General features: G+C 41.6%; 1 protein-coding gene across 16 annotated transcripts in view; it reads left to right on the forward strand.

Annotated features, from left to right (window-relative positions):
- CELF4 (CUGBP Elav-like family member 4) overlaps nucleotides 1–23,554 on the forward strand; it is a 1,519,496-nt gene that overhangs the window by 266,456 nt on the left and 1,229,486 nt on the right. For all 16 annotated transcript variants that reach the window (XM_069747380.1, XM_069747390.1, XM_069747370.1 and 13 more), the window contains exon 2: nucleotides 9,006–9,088. In XM_069747380.1, coding sequence (XP_069603481.1) covers nucleotides 9,006–9,088 — 83 coding nt within the window. The remainder of the gene's footprint in view (nucleotides 1–9,005; nucleotides 9,089–23,554) is intronic.

The raw sequence follows: 23,554 nt of genomic DNA on the forward strand, positions 1-23,554 counted from the left end.
TTGCGGTAATTCAATTAAGCGTATTAAGTGGTAGACTGGGTAAGATATTAAAATATTACAATAAAACGCTTTATGAGGAGAGAAGGGTCCAGAGCTGGAGTTGAGCTCCGTTTTAATACTGTCTAATGTGGCCGCGGAGTGTTGAAATTTCAATAGTGATTTTCTCTGGTGAAATCATGATTTATTTATTTCCGCCTCATCATTTTCTGAGCTGTGAGACTGGCATGTCATGTAACGTATCTACCTTTTTAATTGGGACTTAGAGCAACGCTTGTAGCAAACTGTAAGGTTCCTGATGAAAGCAATATTCCTATTTTCACATTACATAAAACCCATTGACCAAGGGATCAGTTTAATAAGCGTCACAGAGATTATTTCATTAGAGCACCTTTCCTGCGATTGAAGCAGGGATCCAAAATCATGTATATTTGGTAGAGGGAAGTGCTATTGGCCCCCTCCCATTGCTAATCCTTAGGTATTGCCTCTTTTTTAACTATTGATTAGTAGATGGAAACTTGATGTGAAGTGTTCAAAATGTAATTTTATGTTTTAAGGGTAAGATCGTAAGAGATCAAAAACAGTGATTTATTGAAAAATCACAATTAGGGCAAATACACACGACCGTAGATGATCTCATCAGAGAAAGGGAAAGGTCAGAGAGGCCCGGCGCCTGCGCACTGCAGTACTTTGTGCTGCCCTCAGCAGATAAAGTACGCCTGCGCCGGAGCCGCGACAGGAAGCAAAGAAGAGGACATCATCGTATGAAGATGGGAGGCGCTGGACCTGGACTGCAACGCCCATCGGACCGGACCGCACCGGGACCGCCCCTGGGTGAGTATAATCTAACTTGTCTTTCTTATCTTTCAGGATACATTGGGGGGCTTATCTACAGCATTACAGAATGTTGTAGATAAGCCCCTGATGGCAGTGGCCGCTGCTTATAGGCCAAAAATGAGGTGACAGATTCCCTTTAACCTTTTCACGACATGCACCGTACTAGTACAGCGCATGTCATGTCTCCCCCTTTGATGTGGGCTCCGGCGGTGAGCCCACATCAAAGTCGCGACATATCAGCTGTTTTGTAAAACAGAAAATTGTGCATGCTGACATTTTTTTCACATCCTGGGTGAAATCCGTTGTTCCAATGACTAGCACTCTGCCCGAAAATACGGTTGTGTGCTCGTGCCCTAATGGGCGCACCATGTTCGTGCTTCGAATACTACAAGTAACAGCTGATTTCCATCAATCCTGTATATTTCCTTTTCATCCTTTAAGTGTTCTTAAAGAAGTTCAAGGTATTTAAGAAACAAGAGATTGCGCTGCTTCTATCCATATCTTCCTCTATCGATTTATCACCCAGTGGGGCACTTTACTAAGAGTCGCACTCTCTGCAGTTTAAGCAGGTTAATCGAGTTTAACCTGCCACTGCCGCACCTGGTGAGAGCGCAGAAATTAGGCAATCCGTCATGGCTGCACAAGCAAAAATCCAATACTGTATCGCATCCTAGAAATGTACTAATAGAACATTACTCTCACATGGTCGTCTGGCGCTGCTAATGACGGGTGTTTATTAAATACAATTTACAATTATGGCAAATCGTTTCTGGAATTTTCCATCTTCTTCTGGATGATATCACGTTGTTTTTTTATGATATCTTCCAATGTCGAATATTTCTCTTCCCTTCTCAATGTTGCGTTTTTTGGGCTGTTGGTTGTAAATTCCCATCTCATTAAGGGACTATCCACATTTCATTGTTTACAAATGGAGAAACAAGGGAAAGCTTCAGGGTCACATTCTGAACAGATCCATAGACATCGAGCTAATAACATAAGGGTGTCTTCCTATACGTAGATGAATAAAGGAATAACCGGTAAGTTACGAATGCAGATCCGGCATATGCAAATATATGATTACAGTTTTTATTAGTCAACGCGTTTCAAAGTTTTCATATTTCTTCCTCAGGGCATAATCATGTGTACATACATCACAAATACAGGCAGAATAATAGCGATACAATTTGAAGAGAAAACAATCTTGGCGCCATTATTTGAATTCTATCTGTATAAATCGGTCTGTATTTGTGTATATGAAAACTTCGAAATGAGTCGAACAAATACAGACAATTCAAATAATGGCAACAAGAACATTTTTTATTTTAATTTTATCTCTAGAAAAAAAATATTTAATACTAAATAAAAGTAGTGTGAAACAGCCACAGTGTGAACGTGCTCTTACACACTGTACATACTGCAACTTATGCCCCGACTCATTCCTTTGGGTTTTTTGTAGTTATTATTTTATTATTATTATTTATTGTTATAGAGCCATTTATTCCATGGCGCTTTACATGTGAGGAGGGGTATACATAATAAAAACAAGTACAATAATCTTAAACAATACAAGTCATAACTGGTACAGGAGGAGAGAGGACCCTGCCCGCGAAGGCTCACAATCTACAAGGGATGGGTGAGGATACAGTAGGTGAGGATAGAGCTGGTCATACAGCGGTTTGGTCGATCGGTGGTTACTGCAGGTTGTAGGCTTGCCGGAAGAGGTAGGTCTTCAGGTTCTTTTTGAAGGTTTCGATGGTAGGTGAGAGTCTGATGTGTTGTGGTAGAGGGTTCCAGAGTAAGGGTGATACGCGAGAGAAATCTTGTGTACAATTGTGGGAAGAGGAGATAAGAGGGGAGTAGAGAAGGAGATCTTGTGAGGATCAGAGGTTGCGTGCAGGAGAGTACCGGGAGACGAGGTCACAGATGTATGGAGGAGACAGGTTGTGGATGGCTTTGTATGTCATGGTTAGGCTTTTGTACTGGAGTCTCTGGGCAATGGGGAGCCAGTGAAGGGATTGACAGAGGGGAGAGGCCGGGGAATAGCGGGGGGACAGGTGGATTAATCGGGCAGCAGAGTTTAGTTCATTGTACTTTGCACAGACAGTGCCGTATACTTGCTCTAGAGCTAGACATTTGATCTGCATGACTTTCTATGTGCAGGTGTCCCATAGTCCAATAGTCGGGCCCCGGTCCTGCTCTGCCTTTCTCTATGCTAAGGTTGGCTGAAACAAGGTGAGGTTTTAATACTAGAGAAAGGATAGGACCATCCAAACTTGGTTCACCTTGCCATGGTGGGATGGCATCTAGGGTAGGTGCAGTCAGTCAGGAATTGGCAGGGCTTAGCACATATACGCTCCGTCCAAAGCGCTGCCGGCTACTGAGCGCGTGTGATTCCGCATGTGTTCACTGAACCGTGCAGATTCGCCTCATAAAATACATTGAACTGGTGATATTTCTCTTGTGGAGTCTGAGCATCTCCGCAAGACAAATAGACATGCTGGGGTCTGGAAAGACGCGCCGCATGTCTGTCTCCGCACGTGAGCGCGGGTGACTGTGCACGCCTAGTGGAGATGGGATTTCTTGAAATCCCATCCACTACGCTGTAACATCCGGATGCTGCCCACCCAAGTACACAGCGTCCAACCTGCAGTGTTTATTAACTGTGGGAGCACACCCTAACACTTTTTTGGGTCAAAATAGTGTTAACTAAGTACCCTGTATACCCTATATTATTTACATGAACTTCTACTATTCATTTACTACAGGATATATGCTCATTTTGCTTATTTCTTGGGATTTTTTTAAGTAAAAGTAGTGGACAACCCCTTGAAGGAATGGTTAATACTTCACCTGAAAATAAATGACTATTTGACACGATCTGGAGAATTTTTCTACCTTTGTGTTTAATGGTGTCTTTATTTTTTTTGTTTTCGATTCATGAGATACAGTGGGCTTTTAGCGTTCTTGTTACTTTACGTTTTCTAACTACCATGTCCATTACAATTTGACTTTCCTGAATGTTACAAGTTCCTGCCCATTAAAGCAACTTTATAAGAGTTTTAGTCAATGTTAATATTTTAATGGTTTTCCAAAGTTACAAGTCCATATAACACAAGGAATAGTTTAAGGGAAGTATTGTAATGCTTCTCTGCTGGCAATATAGTTTAATTACAGATTTGATGTATCTCCTTGTATACACCATTAAGCAACAATATTTATACCAGTGAAACATAATGAAATAATCTCCATCAGGGTGCCTAGTGGAACTGTGTGGAATCTCCCGATATTGTGGAAGGAGGACAATTACTCTTTATTTATACACTTATTTAAGAGACTCGCGGCTCGCGGCTCCAACAGTCGCATGTGTTCTATCTTTTTATATTGTGTTAATAACGTTTTTATAATGTTTCAGTCAGGGAGAAGGCTCTGGAAGTTATCTTCTTTTTTTCTTTAATTATTTCAGATATTGATTTTTTTTTTTTTTTTTAGTGTAGCACTTCAGTTTGCTGTATATAGTCTTGGGTAATTTTAGTCAAGAGTAAAGTCTTAATACTGTAAAAAATAAATTTCCTAAAACTAGGAAATACCTAAAACTAGAATAGGGCACTATTACATAAGGACTATATGGTGTTTTGAATACAGGATGGTACTGAAGAATTTCCTGAAAAATATCATTGTTATTGTTCTCATTGTTGTCATGTCTTCATAACTATGGGGTGATCCATCTTGTCATGATCATCAACCTCCAATAATTGTTTGTTCGACAGTAAACATCTGTATTTAAAGAGAATTTCTCACCAGGTTTTTGCTGCATAATCTGAGAGCAGTATAACGTAGAAACAGAGACCTTGATTCCAGTGATCTATCACTTACTGGCCTGCTTGCTATAGTTTTTATAATAGCACAGTTTTATCAGCAGATTATTACTAGAGGACTAGAAACCGGCTGCCATGTAGACCTGCAGACATGGTGGAGGAGTGGGTCTTTTCCTTTCTTCCAACTGTACCTTTAACCCAATTCTACCTCTACCCTCCCTTATCCTCCCCTCTTTTGAAGTCCGCTCTGTCTGCATCTACTCTCCCTCCAGCCTCCAAGTGGCCGTCATATACCGACCTCCGGGCCCGACCACTGCCTTTATTGACCAATTCTCCACCTGGCTCCTTCACTTTCTGTCTGCTGACATTCCTATCATCATCATGGGTGACTTCAACATCCCCATTGACACCCACCAGTCAGCAGCCTCCAAACTCCTGTCCCTTACTTCATCTTTTCGACTTACTCAGTGGTCCTCCTCAGCAACCCACACAGACGGACACACATTAGACCTGGTCTTCACCCGTTTCTGCTCCCTATCTAACTTCACAACCTCCCCTCCCCTTCTATCTGACCACCATCTCCTCACTTTCTCATCCCTGTCCTCCACACCTGTCACCCTTGTCCAGCAACATGCGCACCCTCGCAGAAACCTCACACACCTAGACACTCGCACACTCTCTGACTCTATCCTACCACTGTCCTCTATATCCTCACTCCACGACACAGACACTGCCACTGCTTTCTACAGCCATCTACTCGGTCGCTCCTGTCATGCATAGCAGAGTGCGACGAACCAATAGACAACCCTGGCACAATAACATCACTATAAAGCTTCGGCAAGTATCCAGAATTGCACAACAGCGTTGGAAGAAAATGCATTCGCAAGATGATTTCACTGCATTCAAACAAGCAACACTCGCATTCAAATCAGCTCTCACCTCTGCTAAACAGGCCTACTTTACATCTTTTGGTCCTTCTTTATCCCACAACCCCAAACAGTTGTACAACACCTTTAACTCCCTCCTCCGCCCACCACTGCCCCCTCCGACTTCCTTAATCTCTGCTGAGGACTTTGCCACGCACTTCAAAAATATGATCGACCAAACAAGGCAAGTCTTGGTTGTCCGACCATCACAACCCTTTTGTATGTCAGACCAATGCCCTAATCCCATAACTACCCTCTCCAAAATCACTGAAGGACAGCTTGCTCATCTTCTCCCCAAATCACACCTCACCACTTGTGCACTTGACCCCATCCCACCTCCTCCCCAACCTCACCACCACACTAATCCCATCCCTAACCCATCTCTTCAACCTATCACTAATTTCTGGTACCTTCCCCTCTGCTTTCAAACATGGCACAATCACAACTATCCTCAAAAAGCCTTCCCTTGACCCAAGCGCTATGTCCAGCTATCGCCCCATATCCTTGCTCATATTTGCTTTAAAACTACTTAAGCAGCACGTCCATGCTGAATTTTTCCCTCACCTTGCTTCTAACTCGCTATTCGACAACCTACAATCTGGCTTCCGTCCCCACCATTCCACTGAGACTGCCCTGACTAAACTTGCCAACGACTTACTTACAGCCAAAGCTAACAGACAATTCTCTATACTCCTCCTTCTAGACCTGTCCTCTGACTTCAACACAGTGAATCACTGCCTCCTACTATTTTTATTATTATTATTATTATTATTATTTATTTATATAGCACCATTAATTCCATGGTGCTATAAATGAGAAAAGGTTACTTGCAGAGTTATAGATATCGTTTACAGTAAACAAATTTACTATGACAGACTGGTACATAGGGGAGAGGACTCTGTCTTTGCAGACTTACAGGACAATGGGGAAGAGACAGAAGGTCGGGGGTGCGGCAGCGCTGGTGGTGGTGAGGTGGCAGCTCGGGTGGTGGTGAGGCGGCAGAATGGTTATTGCAGGCTGTAGGCTTTCCTAAAGAGATGGGTTTTCAGGTTCCGTCTGAAGGATCTGAGGGTGGTGGATAATCGGACATGTGGAGGCGTGGAATTCCAGAGGATGGGGGATATTCAGGAGAAGTCTTGGAGGCGGTTGTGTGAGGAACGAAGAAATGTGGAGGAGAGTAGGAGGTCTTGAGAGGATCGAAGATTACGTGAGGGAAGACATTGGGAGATTAGTTCAGAGATATAGGGAGGGGACAGGTTGTGGATGGCTTTGTAGATCAGCGTTAGTAGTTTGAATTGGATTCGTTGAGGAATTGGGAGCCAGTGGAGGGATTTGCAGTGGGGAGAAACAGGGGGGAACTACAGATCCTCTTTTCCTTTGGTGTCAAAGACTTCGCCCTATCCTAGATCTCCTCATACCTCACCAACCGTACATTTAGCGTTTCCTACTCCCATACTACCTCTTCATCTCGCCCCCTCTCTGTTGGTGTCCCTCAATGCTCTGTCCTAGGACCTCTCTCTTCTCAATCTATACCCTTGGCCTGGGACATCTCATAAAGTCCTATGGTTTCCAGTACCATCTATATGCCGATGACACTCAGATCTACCTCTGTGGCCCAGATGACACCTATCTGCTCTCCAAGAATCCCAGAGTGTATATCAGCCATATCCTCCTTCTCCTCCTCTTGCTTCCTCAAGCTCAATGTGGACAAAACCAAACTAATTATCTTTCCTCTATCTCGCACACCTTCCGTACCTGATCTATCTAGCACAATAAATTAATTCTCACTTTCCCCTATCCCAGTAATCCACTGCCTCGGAGTAACCCTTGACTCTGCCCTGTCCCTTAAACCGTACATCCAAGCTCTTGCCACCTCCTGTCGCCTCCAGCTCAAAAATATTTCCAGAATCCGTGGTTTCCTCGACCCTCATTCTACCAAAATACTTGTACATGCCCTAATTATCTCCCGCCTTGACTACTGCAACATCCTCCTCTGTGGCCTACCTTCTAACACTCTTGCACCCCTCAAGTCCATCCTTAACTCTGCTGCCCGACTAATTAATCTCTCTCCTTGCTACCCTCCTGCTTCCCCTCTTTGCAAATCATTCACTGGCTCCCATTCCCTCAGCGTATCCAGTTTAAACTACTAACACTGACCTTCAAAGCCATCCATAACCTTTCTCCTCTGTATATTTTGGAACTAAACTCTCAATATCTTCCCTCACGTAATCGCTGGTCCTCCCAAAACCTCCTTCTCTCCTCCATGCTTATTTGCTCCTCATCCAATCGCCTCCAAGACTTCTCTCGAATATCCCCCATCATCTGGAATTCAGTGCCCCAACACGTCCGATTATCCACCACACTTGGATCCTTCAAACGGAACCTAAAAACCCACCTCTTCAAAGAAGCTTACCACCTGTAATGACCACACGACCACCTCAACACCATCGGAACTACTGCAACCCCCGACCTGCTGTCTCCTTCCCCATAGTCCTGTAGAATGTAAGCCCACAAGGGCAGGGTCCTCGCCCCTCTGTATCAGTCTGTAATTGTTAGTTTGTTTACTGTAAGTGATATTTGTATTTTGATGTAACCCCTTCTCATGTACAGCACCATGGAATTAATGGTGCTATATAAATAAAAAATAATAATAAAAATGCAGTACCCCACACCCATCAGCTTTCTATAACCCCGCCCTCACCACTGATTGGCAGCTTTGCACAGTGCACACAGAAAGCTACCAATCAGTGGTGTGGGCGGGGTTATACAGAGCTCAGCATTAAGTGAACTGGAAGATCTTTAGCAGATAAAACAGTGATTTTTATCAAAACTGCAACATAGAGCCCAGTAAGTGACACATGGCTGGAATAAGGGTGTCGTTTTCTACATCATACTCCTCTCAGATGGAGGTAGCAAAAACCTTATGACCGATTCCCTTTTAAAAAAAATAAAATGAATAAAAATGTTTTCACTTTAACAGTTCAGTGTATTGCGCATGCACCTTGGCATGCGCAGAGGTTGCTTTGCTGTGAGTTGGAGGAGCTGAACTATCACTATTCTTTACAGTGTGATCTAGACACGAGCAAATAAATTTGATTGAAATTGAATTGTACAAAAATCTGCATTCGCCAAATAGCAGATTTTTTTTTTTGTAGTTTATATCTACGAGGATCCAAGGAAATGGCTGCCACTAGCCATCATTTTTTCTGAATTAAAGGACTATCGAAAAGTTAAAAACATGAAAAAAATCCATATGATCAGCGTATAGACTGTACTTATTCAACTTATGCTGAGATTTCAATTTATCAACAAAAAAAGTAAAAGTAACAAAACTAAATTTTATACCGTACATTTTTATGTATAACATTGATTTATGTACCGTAATTGTTCTAATAATTTTTCCTAAAATCGCCTATTTATTTCTTTTCAGGCTGCGCCTTTCTTACATACTGTGAAAGAGAATCTGCCCTGAAAGCTCAGAGTGCTCTACATGAACAGAAGACCTTGCCCGGGGTAAGTCAATTTTCACTTTTATAGTGCTTTTTTTTTATCTAGATGTGCTGCTGACAATCCGGTGTCTGACATGATAAAAAAAACGCATAAAAACTATTTTGTCAGTTAGTTGTACTTAGCCTTTTTGGAATATATATTCAAGACCACGTTTAGCAATTGTTGACTTCTGGTCATGGGTTTGGCCATTTCGAGAAGGTTGTCTTTTAGGTGTCTTCCTTTTTTTTTTTCACCAAAATCTTTATTTTGATCACCTTGGCTTGATGTAAATGAACCACTGTCCCAAGGACAAATCTGAAATGCCCGAAGGTGATCATAATTTTGACTTACTGGATGAGTCAAAGAAAAAAAATTTGATAAGACAACCAAAATATAGTACACAGTTTGGGTAAAGGGCTAATTTGGAATGATTAGACCAGAATGTAAAGCTATAAAAGATACAACAAAGTATAGTCCTTCAAGACTTGACTTGGGAAAGAGTGTCATCTTTGAAGCGAGAGAAGATTCCTAGTCAGGACTAGAAAGGGCTCCATTATCCTGAATGCTTTGGTGTAGGAGATATTACGGTTAATATTAATAATTGTAGCAATGTCAACTTAAGAGAACCTTCTTCTTCAATGGGCATATAGTTCTACAGAAGGAACATGAGAGATTGACTCTATAAGAAGTGTATTCCCATGCGGTTGTTTACATCTTCCCATTATCGTTGGATAGATTTTTCTTCAAAATGACTGATATGGTATCACTGCTTATTAAAATCCTTTGTATCCGTCATTGTATTAATTATCCTTTACATGTTACTTGGTGGAAGTAGTCAAAACTGTTTCTTGGATGTTGCATCAGATATGTATTCCGACTTGTAAAGAACACATAATAGATGGGGCTACGGAGCCCATGACATTAGAATGAGCGTCCACTGTCCACACCATTCTCTAAAAAAAAGGTTTGAAGGTCCGTAATCTACCTTAACGTAGGACATGGCTCCATTTTTCTGATACAGAGCTCCAAATTCCCTCGAAATTACAGATGTGTCCTTCCATACATATTCTCTTAGCTTGATATATCTCGAGATGTTTTACTCAAATGACCCAATTTGATGAAATAAAAACCATCGCTTCGTAATACAATGTCGGGTGATGTTGATGCTATACATATGGCCACCCAGTGATTGGGATGTTAGTTACGGCCTGATAAGGGTTTTCCTACCACGTTGCTTTACTATATTCAATTGTATCATAAGAAACTGAAGTCCATAACCAAATTCGCGGAGAGGTAAGGGAAGACACATCTGTAGATTGAATGCAGTATGAGTACCTAAGCTTTCCTTACTGACGCAAGCAGGAGATTAGGAACTCTGTATCTGTCATAACAAGTGAGAATTAAGAATGACAAGAGGACATAAACGAATGGACATTCATTTTTAGTCAATCATTAGAGCGGAACACATCTTTGAATTCTGCAAATTAATTGTTAACAATCATCATTGCATTTCTTAACAAAATGTTCACATATTCTCAAAAAAAAATTGAGGGCTTTTCCATTCGAGACCATTTTTGTTGACTCACATGTGGACTTACGTGATATATGATCATTGATTATTTTTCTGACCTATATTCTGCTAAATTTCCATGACTGTCTGAAGCTTGTAGTTCATTTTACAAAACATGACTGGCATAACGCAGAATATATGTGCACTTTGAGCAATGTGACTATACCAAGGTTTCTTTGACCAAGATCTCCATGGGGCATTGAGTTACCAAGGGAATCAATTAGACAGAGGCATCATCCAACTCTTCCAAACATTCACTGCGGTCGGTGTGACCTAGTTGTCATCTCATATCTCTATACAGCTGTATATCAATTTTTTGAAGTGCTCTGGATCCATACCAGTGAGTATATCTAGATATTAGGGACATTCAACACCGTCAAGCTCCCACATCTCCCTACAACTATACAAATTTTGGTAATTCTTAGAAGACCTTGTAGAGCTCCTCCATCATAGCTGAATATATAGATGTAGATATGTCTACCATATCATGTACTGATCTCAATGGGACAGTAAGTCTGTAATGTCGCTAACAAAACAATGTAGAGTCTGATTTAATGAGGTGGTAATTATAGGGGAATTGATTAACATAAATTTTAACATCAGTACCCACACAGATGCTGATTGTTTCTTTACTTGATTTTGTGTTTTTTAGTTAATTGTGGCTACACTTCTAAAGCATCAAGAAATAGATGACTTAAAACATCACTTAGGTGTCTAATAAATAGCATATACTACAAAATAATACATAACATTAAAAGAAAATTTCAGAAAAAACTGATACACTCTGTGATGCCTGGTGTAGGTTCCGCGGGGGAGGTACTTCTATTTATGTTTCGAATCTCCGAGTCAGATACCGCCCCCACAGAACCTTTATCAGGTATTTGTTGAGTGAATCTTTTACTTATAAACTTAGTATTTTTTTTTATATAGTTTAACAGTAACCAATGCTATTAACTCAAACAGTGAACCACAAATGTGGAATTAGATATCGGATAAATGCTCCCCACACAGCAAATATAACCTTGCTGCTCATGAATTTGTATATTGTCTTATTCTTTTAAAGGGCATCTGCCTGCAGGTTCACGATGTGAACTGAGGCCACCAACTTTAACTCCTCTTGTACCACAGACCAGAAATCTGTTCAGAAATCCACATCTCCCCATTCATATTAGAATAATACCTTATGTAATTTTCTCGCACCATATACTAATTGGCCGGTCCGATGGGAATTGCTGGTCTTTGTTCAGCACCTTCTATAAAATGCAGTCGCACAGCACTGTAAGTACCGGAGCTGCACAGTTGAAGCACAGGCTTGCACTTTGCTCTGCTTTTACCTGAACATTCATTTCACAAAACGTTGCTCTGCCATCAGCAGAACAGAATAAAGTGCATCTACGCTGTCCATGCTTCACCCGTGCAGATGTGAGATTTGCAGCGCTGTGTGAATGATATACGATGCATCATCCACATCAATCAACAAAGGGGGATGGAATTATGGGAATAGAAAAGTCACTGGGAAAAGACCAACAACCCCAATCGGATTGGACAGCGCCATTTTGCAGACAACGTGGGATAATTATAAAAGGTATTTCTTTGATATTCGGGGGAGTTCGCGGCTTACACGCATATTGGAAGAATGCGGTACAAGAGGATTTATAGATGGTGGCTTTATGTTTTATTGGAAAAACCTCCTGAAAGGTTCCCTTTACATGAATCCTCTGAAGGTCAAGTCACAGTCCATGAAAAAACTGTAGTCACAGCTGATGAGGAAACTAGTCACAGCCCATGAGGAAAGAGAAGTCACAGTCCATGAGGAAACTGTAGTCACAGTCCATGAGTAAACTGTAGTCACAGTCTATGAGGAAACTTTTGATACAGTCCATGAGGAAACTGTAGTCACAGTCCATGAGGAAACTGTCAATACAGTCCATGAGGAAACTGTAGACACAGTCCATGAGGAAAGGAAATTCACAGCCCATGAGGAAAGAGAAGTCACAGTCCATGAGGACACTGTAGTCACAGTCCATGAGGAAACTGTAGTCACAGTCCATGAGGAAACTGTAGTCACAATCCATGAGAAAAGGGAATTACAGCCCTTGAGGAAAGAGAAGTCACAGTCCATGAGGAAACTGTAGTCACAGTCCATGAGGAAACTGTAGACACAGTCCATGAGGAAACTGTCGATACAGTCCATGAGGAAACTGTAGTCACAGTCCATGAGGAAACTGTCAATACAGTTCATGAGGAAACTGTAGTCACAGTCCATGAGGACACTGTAGACACAGTCCATGAGGAAAGGGAAGTCACAGCCCGTGAGGAAAGAGAAGTCACAGTCCATGAGGACACTGTAGTCACAGTCCATGAGGAAACTGTAGTCACAGTCCATGAGGAAACTGTAGTCACAATCCATGAGGAAAGGGAAGTCACAGCCCATGAGGAAAGAGAAGTCACAGTCCATGAGGAAACTGTAGTCACAGTCCATGAGGAAACTGTAGTCACAGTCCATGAGGAAACTGTCGATACAGTCCATGAGGAAACTGTAGTCACAGTCCATGAGGAAACTGTCAATACAGTCCATGAGGAAACTGTAGACACAGTCCATGAGGAAAGGAAAGTCACAGCCCATGAGGAAACTGTAGACACAGTCCATGAGGAAAGGAAATTCACAGCCCATGAGGAAAGAGAAGTCACAGTCCATGAGGAAATTGTAGTCACAGTCCATGAGGAAACTGTAGACACAGTCCATGAGGAAACTGTTGATACAGTCCATGAGGAAACTGTGGTCACAGCCAATGAGGAAACTGTAGTCACAGTCCATGAGGAAAGGGAAGTCACAGCCCATGAGGAAAGAGAAGTCACAGTCCATGAGGAAACTGTAGTCACAGTCCATGAGGAAACTGTAGACACAGTCCATGAGGAAACTGTCGATACAAACCATGAGGAAACTGTGGTCACAGGCCATGAGGAAACTGTAGTCACAGTCCATGAGGAAAGGGAAGTCACAGCCCATGAGGAAAGAGAAGTCACAGTCCATGAGGAAACTGTAGTCACAGACCATGAGGAAACTGTAGTCACAGTCCATGAGGAAACTGTAAACACAGTCCACGAGGAAAGGGAAGTCACAGCTCATGAGGAAAGAGAAGTCACAGTCCATGACGAAACTGTAGTCACAGTCCATGAGGAAACTGTAGTCACAGTCCATGAGGAAACTGTAGTCACAGTCCATGAGGAAAGGAAAGTCACAGCCAATGAGGAAAGAGAAGTCACAGTCCATGAGGAAACTGTAGTCACAGTCCATGAGGAAACTGTAGTCACAGTCCATGAGGAAACTGTAGTCACAGTCCATGAGGAAACTGTAGTCACAGCCCATGAGGAAACTGTAGGCACAGCCCATGAGGAAACTGTAGTCACAGCCAATGAGGAAACTGTAGTCACAGTCCATGAGGAAACTGTAGTCACAATCCATGAGGAAAGGGAAGTCACAGCCCATGAGGAAAGAGAAGTCACAGTCCATGAGGAAACTGTAGTCACAGTCCATGAGGAAACTGTAGTCACAGTCCATGAGGAAACTGTCGATACAGTCCATGAGGAAACTGTAGTCACAGTCCATGAGGAAACTGTCAATACAGTCCATGAGGAAACTGTAGACACAGTCCATGAGGAAAGGAAAGTCACAGCCCATGAGGAAACTGTAGACACAGTCCATGAGGAAAGGAAAGTCACAGCCCATGAGGAAAGAGAAGTCACAGTCCATGAGGAAACTGTAGTCACAGTCCATGAGGAAACTGTAGACACAGTCCATGAGGAAACTGTTGATACAGTCCATGAGGAAACTGTGGTCACAGGCCATGAGGAAACTGTAGTCAAATTCCATGAGGAAAGGGAAGTCACAGCCCATGAGGAAAGAGAAGTCACAGTCCATGAGGAAACTGTAGTCACAGACCATGAGGAAACTGTAATCACAGTCCATGAGGAAACTGTAGACACAGTCCATGAGGAAAGGGAAGTCACAGCCCGTGAGGAAAGAGAAGTCACAGTCCATGAGGAAACTGTAGTCACAGTCCATGAGGAAACTGTAGTCACAGTCCATGAGGAAACTGTAGTCACAGTCCATGAGGAAAGGAAAGTCACAGCCCATGAGGAAAGAGAAGTCACAGTCCATGAGGAAACTGTAGTCACAGTCCATGAGGAAACTGTAGTCACAGTCCATGAGGAAACTGTAGTCACAGTCCATGAGGAAACTGTAGACACAGTCCATGAGGAAACTGTTGATACAGTCCATGAGGAAACTGTGGTCACAGGCCATGAGGAAACTGTAGTCACAGTCCATGAGGAAAGGGAAGTCACAGCCCATGAGGAAAGAGAAGTCACAGTCCATGAGGAAACTGTAGTCACAGACCATGAGGAAACTGTAGTCACAGTCCATAAGGAAACTGTAGACACAGTCCATGAGGAAAGGGAAGTCACAGCCCGTGAGGAAAGAGAAGTCACAGTCCATGAGGAAACTGTAGTCACAGTCCATGAGGAAACTGTAGTCACAGTCCATGAGGAAACTGTAGTCACAGTCCATGAGGAAAGGAAAGTCACAGCCCATGAGGAAAGAGAAGTCACAGTCCATGAGGAAACTGTAGTCACAGTCCATGAGGAAACTGTAGTCACAGTCCATGAGGAAACTGTAGTCACAGTCCATGAGGAAACTGTAGTCACAGCCCATGAGGAAACTGTAGGCACAGCCCATGAGGAAACTGTAGTCACAGCCAATGAGGAAACTGTAGTCACAGCCAATGAGGAAACTCAAGTTACAACCTATGAGGAAACTGTAGTCACAGTCCATGAGGAAACTGTAGTCATAGCCTATGAGGAAAATGAAGTCACAGCCCATGAGGAAATTGAGTTCACAGCCCATGAGGAAACTCAAGTCATGGTCCATGAGGAAACTTTAGTCACAGTCCATGAGGAAACCTAAGTCACAGCCCATGAGGAGCTGTGGTCCCAGCCCATGAGTGAAAAGTGGTGCTGATTTCAGATAAGCAAATTTCAGATCAGACGCTATTGACTTGAAATGTAGTAGACCAGATCCAATAGAGATAACATAGTAGTCTGGCTGAAGATAAAATTTGTTAATATGATCATAAATTGTGCCAAAAGCTAAGCTTGGCTACATCTGATACAATAAACTCACTTCTGCTATATCTGATTTGACAATATTAATAATAAATTAATAAATTATATAGCTGGGTGCCCACCGCCCTCCTCGCCTACTCATTCTCCCCGTCATAATTTAGTATAATGATTTAATTCAGCAAAGCCGTAAATCACACAAGATTGCCAAGCATAAAAAAAAAAAAAAATCTTTCCTTCCCATCCCCCCAGACACTTCTTCTTTGAAATTTTCGGATGGGAGAGTTACTTAGCTGAATAGTATTTAATTGCGTGCACCTGTAGGAATTCAGGAGATCCTCGGAGAAAAAAAATAACATTAGTAATAATAATAAATTCTATTTCAAATCAGCGTGGCAGACCCAGTTTCATTTCTCGGGACTCACATCTTGTCTAGGAGGTGGAACATTAAGGGAAAGGTTTGATGTAGAAGCGATCACAATTATTCACACAAGGTGGTTTTGAAGAGCGCGCAACGTAAGAGCCGATGGTTATAAATAAAACCATTACAGGAAAATAGGCTTACCTCACCTACCTCCGCTGCTTGGAAACTGTACACAAAAGAGGGAAAAAAAGCGATTTCCTTGTCAGCAGAGTGCTCCGACGCACTCACCCTCCCGCAGCTTATACTCTTTTCTGATAGGATTAGCTAAAGCACATGGTTAAATATTTAAAGCCCTTTTCATTATGAGTCAATTTGCAAAAAAAAATCAATATTTAAAACACTTGAAAAGGGAATCTGTCACCAGATTCTTGCTATCCCATCTGACAGCAGCATGATGTAGGGGCAGAGACCCTGATTCCAGCGATGTGTCACTTACTGGACTACTTGCTGCAATTTTTACAAATCACTATTTCCTCTGCTGCAGATCTAGCAGTTCTCTAATTGCTGAGCTCTGTATAACCCCGCCCAAATCACTGATTGGCAGTTTTCAGTTTACACTGTGCATAGACAGAAAGCGGCCAATCAGTGGATGCATTACCTAACAGCAAGTTTAATAGTCCTCAAGTAAAATTCTCCTGTTGATGAAACAGTGATTTTTAACAAAACTACAGCCAGCAATCCAATAGCCCAGTGATTGACACATCACTGGAATCAGGGTCCTTGGAAGCAGGGTTATGCAGAGCTTATAAAAATGGAGGACTACATGGAAGCAAGTTTACTAGTCCTCTAATGATAATCTCCTGCTGAGAAATTGGTAATTTTATCAAAACTACAGCCCAATAAGTGATGCAATGCTGGAATCAGGGTCTCTGTCTCTATATTATGCTGTTCCTATATTAGGTGCACAAAACTTTTGGGATAGATTTCCTTTAGAGAAAATCTATCCAGGCGCTTGATCTTGAACCAAAAAGCAAAGAAGGAAGGAGCATTTACTCTGCTTTACTACACAAGAATTACAGAAGGTTTAATAATAAGAGAAAAGGGCTCACCAAGCTGCATAAAAAAAACTTTAATTCCAAAATAAGGGCATATAAAAGGAGAGAATTACATGTTGTAGGACTTGGTGACAGTCGTCATGCGCTCACTTACGTTTTATCTGGCTCAGCTGCAAAATGACTGTTACCCAGTCCTAATAATAAGCTAATATGATAAGAGAGAATAACTTATGGCACTCACCAGGCAGGACAAAAAAAAAACAACTCTATTTATTTACAAAATAAGTTCGTATCACGGGAGAGAGTTACATGGTGTAGGACTGCGTAACAGCAGTTTTGCACTCACTTATGCTTCATCTGGGTCATCCACAAAATGGCTATTACCAAGTCTTAATAATAAGTTAATATAATAAAAGAGAAGAACTTACGGCACTCACCAAGCTGCAAAAACAATATTTATATATTTATAACATAAGTGCATATCACAGAAGAGAGTTACATTGTGTAGGACTGGGTAACAGCAGTTTCAACCTCACTTGCGCTTCATCTGGGTCATCCACAAAATGGCTGTTACCAAGTATTAATAATAAGTTAATATGATAAAAGGGAATAACTTATGGCACTCATTGAGCTGCATAAAAATATTTATATATTTATAACATAAGTGCATATCACAGAAGAGAGTTGCATGGTGTAGGACTGGGTAACAGCAGTTTCGCCCTCACTTTCGCTTCATCTGGGTCATCCACAAAATGGCTGTTACCAAGTATTAATAATAATAAGTTAATATGATAAAAGGGAATAACTTATGGCACTCATTGAGCTGCATAAAAAATATTTATATATTTATAATATAAGTGAATATCACGGAAGAGAGTTACATGGTGTAGGAAAGGGTAACAGCAGTTTCGTGCTCACTTACGCTTCATCTGAGTCATCCACAAATCGGCTGTTATCAAGTCTTAATAATAAGTTAATATGATAAGAGAGAAGAACTTACGGCACTCACCAAGCTGCATAAAAAATATTTAAATATTTATAAAATAAGTGCATATCACGGAAGAGGGTTACATGGTGTAGGACTGGGTAACAGCCATTTTGTGGTTGAGCCAGATGAAGCATAAGTGAATGCGAAACGGCTGTTACCCATTCCTACATGCAACAATCTCCCGTGATATTCGCTTATTTTTTTAAATGCGTTTTTTTATGCAGTTTGGTGAGTGCCATAAGTTCTTCAGTCTTATTATACTAACTTATTATTAGGACTGGTTAGCAGTCGTTTCGCGCCTGGGTCAGATGAAGTGTAAGTAAGCGCAAAACGACTGTCACCCAGTCCTACACCATGTATGCAGCTTGGTGAGTGCCCCAAGTTCTTCTCTCTTATTATTAAGCTTTGTTTATTACTTTTTACTGAGCACCCGGCTGTTTTTTCCTCGTAGCCATGGCAGATCTTATTTTCCTAATTGATGTTAGAGTTGGTGCCTAGCCCTTACGTATATTGCATATAGACCTATTGTTTTATCACAGTAATTCACCGAGATCAAGAATATATATTTTGCGCTAAAAATGTGAAAGTATTGAGATTGTTTCAGATTCCATTTGACTCGTTGACTTTAGTAACATTTTGTAATGATTTAATTAGACTTTTTTTTCTAAATGGTTAAAACATAATTTTTTAAACATGTGCGAACCGAGTGGGTTTGATGTTTGCAGACGTTGACCTTTATACCTTTATTGTGTGACGGTGTTGACGTAATAGATTTTGCATTGGAAAATGTGTCTCGCATGATGCAATTTTTTGGGTTCTGTATGCTGCAGGTTTTATACATATGGCGTTTATTTTCTAAGCGATGTGATCGTTATGGTTTGGTGAATTTGCATTTTCTGCATGTTCACGTGAAGGGTCTTCACCTGAAATATTACGGAATACTGTACTTACCGCGGTGTAACCAATGGATATCAAATACTGTCAATAAATCCTATTAGAAGCATCTCCAAGTGCCTTTAGCTCCTTCACTCCATCTTTAGCGTCAACATCATGATGAAAGTTACAACATCCAGTGTTCAGAATATCAGAAATGTTCCTTAGGACAAATCCGAATTATTTTAATCCTTCCCTGCAGTGTTACAGCTTGGACTGGCCTACGGGAGAAGAGGAGAATCCTCTGGTGGGCCGCTCTGCTTCACCACCCTCTTATATGACCAGAACTTGTCGCAATACACTTGACTCACCATATTCAGACAACGGTGGCATCTTATTCATTTAACCCCTTACTGCCATCGGACGGAATAGTACATCCGATGAAAGTATCCCCCGCTTTAATGTGGGTTCCGGCGGTGAGCCCGCATCAAAGCCAGAACATGTCAGCTGTTTTGAACCGCTATGTGCCTGCAATAGGCGCAGGAGAAATCGCAATTCACCCACGCCTATTAACTAGTTAAATGCCGCTGTCAACCTCTGACAGCAGCATTTAAAAAGCGCTTCCGGCCATCCGGCCAGAAATATGTGCACCGCTGACCCCCGTCACGTGATCGGGGGTCATCGGTGCACCAACATGACAACCAGAGGTCTCCTTGAGACCGCTATGAATGTTGATGCTGGATTGCTATGAGCGCCACCCTGTGGTCGGCGCTCATAGCAATGCAGGAATTGAGCTACATAGGAGCGATCTGAGCATCGCCTCTAAGTGGCAGAGCCGATCGAGTTGAGCCAACTTCTGACCTCCTATGGAGAATTTTCTTTTTTTTTTTAGCAAAGTTTGGAATTTTTTTTTCACCACTTAGATAAAAAAGAACCTACACATGTTTGGTGTCTATGAACTCGGAATGACCTGGAGAATCATAATGGCAGGTCATTTTTAGCATTTAGTGAACATAGCAAAAAAGCCAAACAAAAAACGAGTGTGGGATTGCACTTTTTTTTTTCAATTTCATCGCACTTGGATTTTTTTCCCATTTTTTAGCACAATACATGGTAAAGCCAATGGAGTCGTTCAAAAGCACAACTCATCCTGCAAAAAATAAGCATATTGACGGAAAAATAAAAAAGTTATGGCTCTAGGAAGGAGGGAAGCGAAAACCGAAAATGCAAAAGCGAAAAAAGCTCCGGGGGTTAATAATCAACCCAAATTTGTGCTATAGAATTTTGTAAATGAGGATGAAATCATATTTGCATGTAGCTGAAAAGTTGGCCTCTGGTGTTGATGTTACTGGTGGGCCCTTGGCATCCCAGTCCGACATGCTTCAGAGCTGGAAAGGTACATTGTTTTCTTCTGGGCATGTGCGTGTACTTGTCGGGCACATGCTCATTGCGGCATCTCGATTTCTCAGCCCCCGGTATGTTTTGCCACTGCTGTTGGGGGAATTTAACGCCAGAGGCTAACCTCGGGAATGATGGAAGAGGATAGATACTCGCCGTTTAGCATCACGGGACTGGGCAGGAACCTTGTACAATGCGGTGACCATCATTTTGCGAAGAAATCAATACCGTCTTCCGAGTTGATGAAACGTGTCAAGGCGGTCTACATGATTGCCAACATATTCAGTGCTTCCCCTCTCTAACCCCTCTAACCCTTGTGTTAGCGCATTATCGAAGACTGGATGAAATGAAGAATCCATGAGAGCCAGAGGGCGCTTCCACACCTCGCAGTGTCAATGTACACAGAACCATTTGGCATAGAGGAAGCAGAAGGCTTTATTGAAAGCACCTGGAGCTAAGTTATTACATTTTTAATTTTCTCTTAAATCAAAAAGTATTTACTCCTTTTCCAATTCATTGCGCCCGCAGGCCATTTTCGTCTTCAGATGCTTGTAGTGTATGGCAGCAACAGCTGTCTAGGATTGCAATGGATGTGGTCTCCTGGGTGGGATGTTCCACATTGGGGTCCTAATCTCCATCATGACGATTGCTGTAGTTTTATTGGTGAGCGCAATTATAGTGATAGATCATAAAAGACTGTTGGGCAATGATTTCCATATATTTCCTATGTCTAGTTGTTATTATGTACCATAAAAGTGCATAGAATCCGGAAGAGCCAGGGACCCATGCACATGATATTCTTACATGCATGATGCCAGCACGTCACACGGAGTCCCTGAGTCCCGGGGGTCCATCAAGTCTAACCTAACGCTTTTAGGGTGGAGCATCTCCATTATACACCTGGTTATATGGATGCAATAGAACGGGCTGTGGGCATCATATGACTTATTGGCCTCAGTATCAATAAAAAATGCTTCTTTCTTTAAAATAAACCTTTATCCTATGTAATCTGAGAGCAGAAATGGACAATGGATCACTTGGCTTCCTTGATGCAGTGCTCTGAATGCTGAGCTCTGTATAACTCCGCCCACAACACTGATTGGCTGCTTATGATGGGGCGTGGTTGGACTAGGAGGCATGAGACTCCTAGTCCAGTAGTGATAATCTCCTGCTGATAAAACACTGATTGCATTGAAACAGCAAAACACAGCCCAGTAAGTGACGCATCACTGTAATCGGGGTCACCTCCACTACATTGTGCTGCTCTCGGATTACATAGTTCAAATCGGCTAACAGATATCAGAAAGCAAAATGAAAAATTACTTAATAAAGATAATCTCGCCCGAAGCATAAATCACAGAGGGGTTATTGTGAGTTCTGTTAGTGATGGCGGTAGTCCCTGTCTGTCTGCCTGGCGGAGAATGTAGAACAAGCTGCAGACAGCCGGCGTGACATCACCAGCGCTCTCAGCCAGGACTTCATTTCTATCACTTGCATTGAATTACAATGTTCCCCATGGGATGTGCTGGGGTTAAGGTTGTAGGAAATCAGAAAGACAAACTGATACATTTCCTATTCAAATAAATTCCTTGGGAGACATGGTGGCTCAGTGGTTAACACGACGCTACTGCGGCTATGGGTTTACTTAAAGATTGCATGTTCTTTTCACAATCACTTAGCTATCCCAACAGTTGCCAAAAAAGATGGCTTCTCTCTTTATAAAATAAACCATATCATTTTATGGGAGTCAGAGCTCAATTTTTCTTATAAAGACCTCCTTCTTTGTGTCGCACATTCATAGAGTAACGTGATAAAATATGGCCTGCCAACAGCCACCACTAGGGGGAGCTCACAACAAACAGATGTATTCAGCTCCCATTAAACTCAAGTGAGCTCCCTCTAGTGGTGGCGTCAGGTAGCTATAATTTTGTGATTCATCAAAATAGGATATTTTTTTTTATTTTTGACAAGTTATGTCTGATAGATAAAGCTTTCAATTCTGGACCCGCCGACTATCTCCACAATGGAGCCTTATCTTACACTGTCAGAAATGAAGAAGTGGCTGTGGATGCACTTTTTTTTTCCATTTACTTCTATTAATGCACGGTACTTTTCAATAACTGTGTGAAGGAAAGAAGGTCAGTAGGAGGTTTTTATCAGAAAAATTAAAGTCTGGTCCATGTAAAAAGAATATGAAATTAGTCAGCATTTTTTGCCTAAAAATAAGTGTTATGCTATTGTTATTATTATTATTATTTCTTCTATCGAATAAATCGATAAAAAAAAAAATATTCCTGTAATTAAAGGGATGTTCAAACCGGGGAGGGAAATGTCCCCAACTGGTAACACCCAATTGTCAATTTATAAAAAAAAAAAAATATTTATAAATAATAAATAAATCCCATATAAACAAGAGAAGTAACAGAAGAACAGTATGAGACATAAAAATAAGAAAAGACGCTGAAGAATGGATATTTCATAAAAATTGAAAAATTTAGAAAAAGTGGATTTTTTGAAAGGACTGATATAAGGACTCTTTATTTTCAGTATAGAAATCAACAAAATGAGGATCGGAAGGCTAGAAAAGGATTCATGTAATCATTGATTTTATTGACTGATAAGAGAAAATCAATTTTTTTTTAAGTTAAAAAATCCCAGGGTTGGAAACTCCATTGTCCGCGAATAGCGAAGGCTCCAAGGAGGTCAACACTTTTTTTTCCCTTTAAATTAGCAGGTCACAACTCATTAGCAACTAATGGTGGCTCACGTACATCACATTCCAGATTGTACACAATGAAGATGTTAATTAGCAGACAGGAACTGGAATAGACATCTGAAAGAGCGCCAACCCGGGACATGAGGGAATATGGGTGAGACTTTAAGAAAAGGAAATTTGCCAGAATGCAGAAAAGTGCTGAATAAGAGACAACTTGTTTCAGGGAAGTAGAAACAACAAGCACTAACAAAGGTGGAGCGGCCACGCAGAAAGTAAGACCTTTCATTTATCAAAGTATTCTAGAACATGTATAACGCCAATCCCGTAACACATTCCCTACAATCAATGGAGTGACCTGACATCCATAGTGATGTTCCCTTCCAAATTGGCATGAAGCAGTTAAAT

The sequence above is a fragment of the Ranitomeya imitator genome, chromosome 1 (genome assembly GCF_032444005.1).
Source record: "Ranitomeya imitator isolate aRanImi1 chromosome 1, aRanImi1.pri, whole genome shotgun sequence".
NCBI lineage: Eukaryota > Metazoa > Chordata > Amphibia > Anura > Dendrobatidae > Ranitomeya > Ranitomeya imitator.